Source organism: Fulmarus glacialis, unplaced genomic scaffold (genome assembly GCF_000690835.1).
Source record: "Fulmarus glacialis isolate BGI_N327 unplaced genomic scaffold, ASM69083v1 scaffold24538, whole genome shotgun sequence".
In the NCBI taxonomy this organism is placed as follows: Eukaryota; Metazoa; Chordata; class Aves; order Procellariiformes; family Procellariidae; genus Fulmarus; species Fulmarus glacialis.
Window position 1 is genome coordinate 1 of NW_009227942.1, and position 10,075 is coordinate 10,075.

The 10,075-nt window shown below is 46.3% G+C and overlaps 1 protein-coding gene across 1 annotated transcript in view; it reads right to left on the minus strand.

Annotated features, from left to right (window-relative positions):
• Nucleotides 1-2,472: 2,472 nt before the first annotated feature.
• Nucleotides 2,473-10,075, minus strand: part of SDHB (succinate dehydrogenase complex, subunit B, iron sulfur (Ip)) — a 9,163-nt gene continuing 1,560 nt past the window's right edge. The window contains exons 3-7 of the mRNA XM_009583330.1: nucleotides 7,854-8,039; nucleotides 7,443-7,559; nucleotides 5,055-5,156; nucleotides 4,725-4,847; nucleotides 2,473-2,695 (exon numbers count right to left, since the gene is read on the minus strand). Of these exons, the coding sequence (XP_009581625.1) occupies nucleotides 2,618-2,695; nucleotides 4,725-4,847; nucleotides 5,055-5,156; nucleotides 7,443-7,559; nucleotides 7,854-8,039 (606 nt within the window). The 3' untranslated portion in view covers nucleotides 2,473-2,617. The remainder of the gene's footprint in view (nucleotides 2,696-4,724; nucleotides 4,848-5,054; nucleotides 5,157-7,442; nucleotides 7,560-7,853; nucleotides 8,040-10,075) is intronic.

The window sequence follows — 10,075 nt, forward strand, 5'->3', positions numbered from 1 at the left end:
CGCGCGGGGGCTGCTGGGACTTGTAGTCCTTTACCCCCCCAAAAAAAGCAGGGAACCTCCCGGGTGCTGCCCCCCTCCCTTCCCCCCCACGGGGCTTTGCAGCCTCTCCGTGGCAGGGTAATGCACCGGGCTCTGCCCCTTTGCACCCCCACTCCTTGCAAAGAAATGCACCGGGCTCTGCCCCCGAAAAGGGGCTTTGCACCCCCACTCCTTGCAAAGAAATGCACCGGGCTCTGCCCCCGAAAAGGGGCTTTGCACCCCCACTCCTTGCAAAGAAATGCACCGGGCTCTGCCCCCGAAAAGGGGCTTTGCACCCCCACTCCTTGCAAAGAAATGCACCGGGCTCTGCCCCCAAAAAGGGGCTTTGCACCCCCACTCCTTGCAAGGCAATGCACCAGGCTCTGCCCCCAAAAGGGGGCTTTGCACCCCCACTCCTTGCAAGGAAATGCACCGGGCTCTGCCCCCGAAAAGGGGCTTTGCACCCCCACTCCTTGCAAGGCAATGCACCGGGCTCTGCCCCCGAAAAGGGGCTTTGCAGCCCCCCCTTTTCTCCCCACTTGGTTGCAGACCCCTGCACGCTCACCCAGGGGTGGGGAGCATGCACAGCTCCCGCTGCAGCAAGACTCCCTCTCGGAAAGCTGCAGTAAGGGGAATTTTGAAGCCAATAACCAGGTGCAGACCCAAGTAACACCCCTAATGCAGACCCCTCCAGCCAAAGCTTGGCTTTTTGGGGCTCCAGCTGGTACAAAACCACTGCCAGAAATAGCCAGCCCCTGCCCACCACCACCATGCAGCCAAAAATCAATTGTTCTCCCCCCACTACCCATCCTTGCACAAGGGAGTTTTGGTTTCTTTCACAGGAAGGGAGATAAAGCCAATGTTTTCTTTGGATGTGCCTCAGGTAGAGCCTGTGCTTCCTCCCAATGCCAAAGGTGAAGCAGATTTTGTTAATCAGACCAGAAAAACCTCAGCCAGTGCAGCAACAGTCAAAGCAGCAAGGGGCTGCCTTCAGTTCCTCCACACCCTGCTGTATTTCCATCCAACCCTTTTTCAGCAAGCATGCCTAGCTTTTAAATAAAACAAGGCTAAAAGCTTTTAAATAAAACAAGGCAAAAACCAGCTTGTGTTCAAAAAAACATGTTAACTAAAAAGAACATCATAGTGGGAGAGGAGGAGGGGGGATCACAAAGCTCTTTTTATCCAAGCTGTTGATGGGAACTTCTTGGATTTAGGCAGGGATACGAGATTACGAAGCACAGGGATGCAATATAGAAATAACAGTATCATGGGACTGACAACACGTCCCTGCTGTCTAACATAAGCAGTGGGGTCTTCTCCATCACAGGACCTGCACACAGGACCAGCGCTCACCCATCGTTAACCACAGCTCGCTTGAGACACAGAGAATACGGGCAATTCAGGGACATGGAAGAGCAGCCCAACACACATGGATTTTAAGTGTTAAATATCTGACCTATGGAAGTCTGTGTCACATAAGCTCTCAGGAACAAAGATGTTAGCTCCAGGAAAAGTAGTAAGTAATTCTGTAATTTCTGTAGATGAGAATTAAGAGTGCAACATCAGCCTGGCTTCTCAAGACACCTACAAAACTCCCTTACTGCAGGACAGATAAATGTATGGAAAAAACAGGGTCATTTTTGGGGTAAGCCTTTCTAAAGCTGTACGCAACTGTTTTACACCACCCCAATCTTCATTTGCTGCCCACTGGCAGCATCCTGGTTACCATACGTTGTCTCAGAAGCAGCATCATGACATTTCTAGAAATTTCTACTACATCTAAACAAAAACCTATTGAACAGCAAAACAGAAAACCCTTCCATTCTCTCCACCCGCCTAAGACTGCAAACAACTGCTTCAAGCAACAACCTACGAAGAACATCACAAGTTTGAGAAATCTGGAGCTAAAAAAAAAACAACCCACTCGTACTAGAGCAAAGAGAAAGATTCAACCCTGTTCTAATAAATCTCATCCACTTTAGGACTTGGAATAAAAATAAGCATCCCAGCAGGGCAGTGGCAAGACACCTCTTTCCTAGTGGCACTGCCACTGCCACCAGTATTTTGCCACACGCCTGCACCCTGTGAGCTCCAGGTCCTTACTTTGCCCCTCACCAAGGAGCCCAGGGGATTTCAGAGCAGGGTGAGATTCTTCCAACATTCCCCTTTCCCAGCCACTTCCATTGTTTTCTTGCTAATCCACAGGGCTTGCTGCTTGCACGTCTCTTCCCACACATGCATTCGCCTTAAAGACATGGGATCAAGGTCATTACAGAAATTCTGTCTCTGCCCATCTCTGCTGCGGAGCCACTTTCAAATCCTCATCCCACAGCAGAGCCTCAGAGGTGACCCCAGCTGCTCACACGCTCAAAACTGCAAAACCAGAGAGGTCTGGGATTCTATGATTGAGGCAGAGGCATCGGTTCAATATTGTTAATAAAGTAACAACTCTTATTTGTTCTTTACAGTATTTATTGGACATGCAAACCTATGGACAAAACACCAAACTCCCTGCTGGAACCTTCTCTTGCTAAATCAGGTACAAATTACTTTCAGGTAAAGCATGTTTGCATGTTATACTTCCAGTTAGAGAACAGCATTATGCAGCCGTTGCCTTCTCTTTGTAAGTTGCCATCATCTTCTTGATCTCAGCGATTGCTTTGCCAGGGTTCAAACCCTAAAAAGGAAAAGTTTCAGTTAGCTACTCCGGAAATGAACATGTTAGAGCACCCTCCCCGCCTTGCCCTTATCTAAGTCACAGTAAACTCACAGACACACTGCTACTCATAAAAATAGCTGGCAGAGGGGGTGTTCAGCACCCCTTTTTCCTAAAAGCTGGCGTCCAGCTTCCCTTCAAATGCTGGCAGGGTACAGGATACTGAGGGACAGCTCTGAAGAGCCTGCTGCAGGCAGGTTGGGCATGATGGTATGCAGAGCCTCTCGGTTAAGGTGTGCTGATGCAGGTTTGCTGCACTCCAGCCTCAATTTACAAGGGAAGAGCAAGCCAGCCTGGGGTAGAGACGCAGTGCTCCAGCTTGGAGCTCAGCTCCTCTACCTGGAGGCTGAACCAGCAGCACTTCCCACTGCTTGAAGAAAAATGCTCATTTGACTCTGGAGGACTGGTTTTAATCAGCAACGCGAGGATCAAAGAGAAGAACGAGTGGCTGAGCGATACGAACTTTTAACAAAGCTGAAGCAGGACTGAATTCAACACTTTTATGGGTGTTACAAGATGACTTCTGGAAACAGGAAACCACCTTGCAAAAGCTCGACAGTGATGGTACAAGAGGTGTGTTTTTTCTCCTTGTCTGAAATAAAAAAGCTGTGTATTGGAGGACACTAGGGAAGTGAGCAAGAACACTAACTCACAAGATGAAAATGCTTGTCACACAAAAACCAGAGCAGCTTTCCAAAGAAGGTTTTTCTACAATATAGACACGTCATGTTGCAAGGCCCTTAATCCTGCAGCACTGCTACCAAACCAAGCATGCCTAATCTCAAAATGAGAGGGGGATCACAACTGCCCTGCTGTATCGTTGTGATTACAGCAGCAGCACTGCAGGACAGAGAACGAACAGGAAATTACCCGGGTGCACAGCTCACCATGCAGCCTTTCAGGGCTGATCGAGACAACAGCCAGGATTAGAGCATGTGAGTGGAAACGTGTTATTAACCATAAATGCCTTAAACTTGAGAGACCAAGCCTCAGTGTGCTATTTCCCTGCACTGTGTACATTCCTACATACAGTCAGATCTTCAAGTCGAACCTTCACCTTTAGCTGAACTACGGTTGACACCAGATCACGAGCTAGCTCCCCATACAAAGGGGGAATTATCTGCAGTCAGTGAATCACTTTAGAAAAGTCCACAAAAAAAAAATTAGCATGCAGTGCTCCTGACCTGTCAACCCAGGTCTCCAGGACCTTGTTTTCCCCACATCTGTGATCCACTCGAACATTTGCCTTCATATTATTTCACAGCTCAAGAATTACTCCACCACCAGGTGAAAGCAAAGGCTGGCTAGAAAACAGCACAGCTGGCAGGAAAGCAAAACTTGATAATCTGCCCAACAACAGGCACAAGGTCATTGCAAGATGAGGAAGAGGCATGCTCTGATTTCGGAAAGCTTGCTCAGTTCTCTAAAGAAATACTAGAGAGAACAGACCATCTGGGAAATGCCCTGACAGCAGGACGTCAGCATAAAACACGTCCCCCAAAGGCACTGAAAACTCGCTGTACTCTTCTCCATTACAAAACTCACACAACACATCAGGGATAGGTGCTACCGTTAGAGTTTAAGGTTGCACTGTGTGGGGGTTAAGTGTATTACTCACAAGGCTCACACCGCTGATCGGACTACACAGGACAAACTTCCGCGTACCATTTCTGGCAGTGTCCCTCACACGACCAGCGCCTTACTGTCATACTCCTAAACCCTGGCAACAGGCAGGTTCTCGAAGTCACAGCCTTGCTCATGAGGGAGATGTTCCTGCGATGTGTAATACAAACTTTGCCACGTCCTCTTGTACAGTCACTATCATGAGCAGGACTGCTGGTAACTCACTGCGTTTCAAAAGGCTAAACAAGCCAAGGCAAGCTTGAGGAAAGCAAAAGCCTATGCTGGCATTTTCCTACTGGTTTGAAACAAGGTGCTTGCAAACAACAAGCCAGTATCCCCATGAGGGACACGCAGGATGTACACATACCTTAGGGCAAGTCCTTGTACAATTCATGATAGTGTGACAACGGTAGAGAGAAAATGGGTCTTGAAGCTGTGCCAGGCGTTCCTCTGTGTAGTCATCTCTGGAGTCAATCATCCAGCGATAGGCCTGAAAGTCAGTGGCATTTGACACACCAAATGTTTCTTCAAGGTGGTGTAATCAGTGTGAGATTTTAAAAGCAACACCTAACTCAGGAATTTTGGTCCAGGTTCTGGACTACATAATACCATCCCGCCTGTGCTCGCAAATATTTGTACGGCTTTCAGATGGGGAGTCCCTCAGCAGTCCCACGTGACAAACGGGATTTGTCCTTACCTGCATCAGTACTGCAGGACCCAAGTACTTGTCCCCGTTCCACCAGTAACTGGGACAGCTGGTGCTGCAGCAGGCACACAGGATGCACTCGTAGAGTCCGTCCTGCACGGGGGTGGGAGACCACAGTCAAGCCACTCCAGAAACCCATGATGAAGCCTTTTTTAAAGAGGGGATGTACACGAGCACGTGCTTCCCTCACCACCTTCCCCTCTAGTGGCTTGCCACAACAGGGTGGCTCCAAAAACCTTAAGCTGAAGAAGCACTGCCAGAAAAAAGCAATTACCATGTGCATGCGCTCTGAAACAAGACACATGCAATCCTCCCAACTTGACCGCTATAATAAACTAGCTTTTTTGTGACAAAAGGCAGAAAAAGCATTAAACTGAAGAAAAATGTGAAAATTGCTTGATGTTCCTGCATTCTTTCCTTCCAGCCTGTCCCAGTAAGTGGACGAGGAAAGGAACAGATACATAACCCATTAACAATTCAAGGCTGTGTTACAGAAGTGAAGAGAGAGCAAAGCCTAGGGGAGAAGTAAAGAGCTCAGTTTAACACGTGCTTTGAGGGGATCCCCAAGCACTTACAGAGCAGGAATAGTGCGAGTCTTTAGCCACGTCACCATTTTTAGAGATGAAGGCCTTTTTATTTCAGGCACTGAAGAAAAGAAAGTTAGACCTACATGGAAGTGACACTGGGCAGAAGACAGTTAAACTGACGAACAGAGGTCTGCCAAGTCTCCTAGCTCAATCAGCCCCCCCAGGCTAAAAGACAGAGTCCAGTCTGGCTTAAATTATGTATTTGAAAGTTGCTTTTTGGGACAAAGGTCTCATTAAATTTAGTTTAGAAAGACACCTGATTCCAAAAACTCCTGGGACCTTGTAGCAAGTCTACTGCGTTAGAGGGGCTGCTCTAACACACTTTTGGAAAGACTTGCCAAAGCTACTTACCTTCTTGCTCTAAATTTGTCTTATTTCTAATTGTAACATTTGAAATGACTGATGATTGAAAGAAAAAGGTGGGAGTTTTTCAGCTGACACTTTATCCAAGTTTTTCCTGCACACAGGCCATTCTCAAAGCAAGAGAAACTTCAGCAATGAGATAACAAGCAAGTTTACTAATTGTGAGAAAGATTCAGGCAGCTCTTGCAGCCACTTTCAGGTTTGCCATTTCTACTTGAATGAGAAAGTGATTTCAAGGATGCCGCTTTATGAAAACCATGTGAAGGGAGAGTCCCTTTAGTGCTTACATATGGATCAGATAACATTATGAAGTGGTGCAGGAGAACTAACCATTGCCCTTGGATAGAGATTCTTTCAGACTGTAAAATCCTGCGGTTGTTCAGACATCGCAGCGCCAGTCGCATGGTGCTGCCGACATCTCAGGCACACGACCAGTCTATTCATCGGATGTTAACTTCACAGCAAACACACAGAACGGAAAACTTTCAAAGATCACTGCAGAGAATTAGGCTGCAGCTCACATGTTTTTATTGAATCCCCTTTAAACAGCGTTCCTCTTTGCTGTTCATATTCACCCCTCTTTTACCACTTGCCAAAATCTAGGCTGCCTGCCCACTTTGCCCCTACTCAGTGACAGCACCACAGCAACGATCACAGCGGAGTATTGACAGGCCGAGCTTTGAACTGTGAAGTGAGTGATGGATCCATCGAGACAGGTCAGAGGCAAAAGAGAAACTGCTGATTTAATGATACTTACTGTGGCGGCCAAGGAAATCCAGACAAGAACTTACCCGCACTGTAAACTTTTAAAAAAGCTATTATCTCCCAGCTGTTCAAATGGTTCCTCAGACACCCTTCAGCTTTATGCAGAAACTTTGAACCAACAACGCTACGTTCCCAGAAAATCCCCTCAAAATAACACAGTGCTCAAGACAGACATCTGAAGACTTGCACTAACACATCATGCTCGTGTCTCCACATCCAAAAGGGTTTAGCTTTTGCCATTAGTTTTTAGGGCTGTAAAACCCAGCAAGCAGCAACAAGAGCACTGCTTAGCATGCTGCAGCTAGACAAGACAGACAGTGCTGAGCCTGACAGCCTACATGCCAGCATAAACTGCCTTATCTCCATTGGAATATTACAAGCCTGTAGCCTTCACAATGTTTTTACAAACACACGTGGTTTCGCAGTGCAGACAGTGGAAATGAGATCAGAGTCCCCATCGCAACCACGAATGCATTTCATTAGCAAACATTACCCCTAGCAATGCAGGCATGCCATGACATTGCATTTCAGGGAGCAGATTCCACCCACATCAGGTTTTGCACCAGACAGCTCTGTCATTAAAGGAACTAGAAGCTACAGCATGTTAACATTTAACCCTGGTCTTATCTGGAAGGGATTTCAACAGTAGAAAAGAAGCAGTAACCAGTTTCTGACGGTCTTCTATGGACTGCAGGTACTGCTCCTTGCCCTGTTTCGACTCATCCTTCTTCTTCAGGTAAGGCTCGATGGATTTGTACTGTGCGTAGAAGTTACTCAAGTCCTAGGAGTCAAAAGGCAAAAAGGTCACATTTATTAAGCTGAATTGATGCACGACAGATTGAACATCTGCTACCACTCCAACAGAAGGCAGCATTTTGTACCTCAACCTGCCATATTCCTCCAAATAAGGACAGATTTATTCACTGTTGTGAAGCTCAGACCCACCCAACATGTGAATTGTGACACCTGATTTTGTTGGCACCTCCCAACATTATCTTTTTGAACCCAATCTGAACCCCATGCTGCCTGGAACAGTGTCACCCTTGGTCGTAAGCTGACAGAGGCAGATACTCACTGGAACAAGGTCCTTCACCACATACATGTGGGGGAGAGGGTAGATTTTAGTGATCTTGTTGAGATCAGGGTCAATTCTTTTGATACAGGCCAGTGTGTTTCCGCCAGCAATGTTCATAGCACAAGAGCCGCAGATGCCTGAGTGGGAAAAAAAGGAATAAAGCGTTAAGATATTTACACTCTTATCCTACTTGAAGAAGATCCTCTTGGCACCAAACGTGCCCCCGGGCTGTCTTCAAGAAACTCTGTACGTGACAAGGAAAACGCCAGAAGTTGCCATTGGGCCAAACACATTGCTATTCAAATAAAGAACAGACGCAGGAGTCACTTTCATTAAAGCCTAAACACATTCTCAGTGTTGAACTTCCTTCCACAGCAGAAAACAAGTGGCTTGGACACTTCATCCCTTTCGCATCACTCATTAGTTTTACGTGCTACTTAGGGTAGGGAAAACATTCAGCTTTATTCCCAAGTTTGAAGCACAAGCTTGTATTGACGCGAAGCAGCTAGCGCTAAGATTATAACGTGGGAACCAGGCACATCCCTCATCAGCCCTACAGTTACGGTCAAAAGCATCCCTGAAGGTTAGGAACATAAAATAAAGTCCCTAAGACAGACGTTTCTCCCTGTGCCTTCTGCAGCAGGCTCGAGTGGTGCCATAAACTGCATTCATCAACTTCCAAAGGTGAGGGGACAGACACTCAGCAGAACAAACAGCATATAAATAGCTTAACAAATGGATTAAATGACACTACTAATGATCTCCCAGTAATAGAAGGATCAGATGTAGCCCAGGAAAGGCCAAGGTTTACAAGAAAAACCACCGCAGAACTGTCACAAATACTGGTCAGGTCAGGAGCTCGGGTATCCATTCAGACTGATGCCTAAAACATCATACTAGAAAGAAGACACATGTTGAAAGGGCAAAACTCTAATTTCAGAGGATTTGACACACATCAATTGATATGAGCCAGAGAAATGCCACTGCTCCTCACACTGGCGAGCTAGTCTGCCTCAGCGCCTGATGCATTGGCAATCCTTCCCCTCGCTGCCAGATAAAGGCTGGCACTTGAACAAGGTTATTCCTCCCACTCAAGAAATGGTTACAAGTATTTTCCAGTCAACTGGAGAGGGAACCAGGACTGCAGACAGGGGCCCATGAGTATGCAACAGGAATCTGCGATTGGATTTTTTTTTTTTCCTGCATGGTAGAAAAGGGGCAAGATTGAACCAGTCCAGCTTGAAAATCTGTCTTCAGGTTCTCAAAGAAAAATATTCAGGACAATTAATTCCAGCTGCTTGGGAACAATGTCAGCTATCTAAATATCAGAGACTGAGAACAACTACACCGTATGAAATTCCTCTGCCTGCTATGCAGATTCTACAGGAAACGGCTGCGTTAAAGCGTGCTTTTAATTTAGATCCAAGTCAAAACATCTTTAGGCATCAATTGCACCTAAATTTCTCATAGTTGCAAACCCACCTAATTAAATCAGAAGTCATTCCATAAAGGCATTCTCCCTTCCTGCACTCCACAACTATCATTTTAAGCTCAGCCTCCCAACATCCCCCATGAATTAGGATTTTTTTTTTTTTTTTTTTACAGGGAAAGTCACCTGGACAGGTAAGTTTTAATGCAGTTAAATAGACATGCTGATTTGTACCTGTACGAGAACCAGCCAGTAGCTTTGCAATGTCAAACCACCAGATGGCCTTTTCCTCAATCATTCAGCTTAGTCAAAGGGCCAAAATAAAAAAAAAGATTCCTGAAGCTATTCCTAGAAGTCATAAGTACTCTTCCAGTTACACCCTTTCTTATTTCCACAGCAGCACCAGATAAAGCAGCCCCTACAATTCATTCCCATTCACCACGTCTGCCCCCTCAATTTTGCTGTTGTAATCTCTCTTGCTAGATTTCCCTACGCAGTCCGTCACTGGAGGGCAGCAAGATGAACAAGATTAGACAGAAACAGGAACGACTGGGGCTGTTGAAGCACATTGCTCATAGCTCAGTGTTGTGCGATTACACCCTTTGAATACGAGCTTTAACTTTACTACTTAATTCATTGAGGCATTTCCTATGCAGCAGCTGGAAGAGGAGAGCAGTACACCATCATCTACCCTGAAGTCTTCTAGTAGTTACACATACACTGTCAGCAACAAACAGTCTTCAAGGGGAATCTTCAGTTTAGCAGGCTGGAAAACCATTCTTACCTTCCCTAC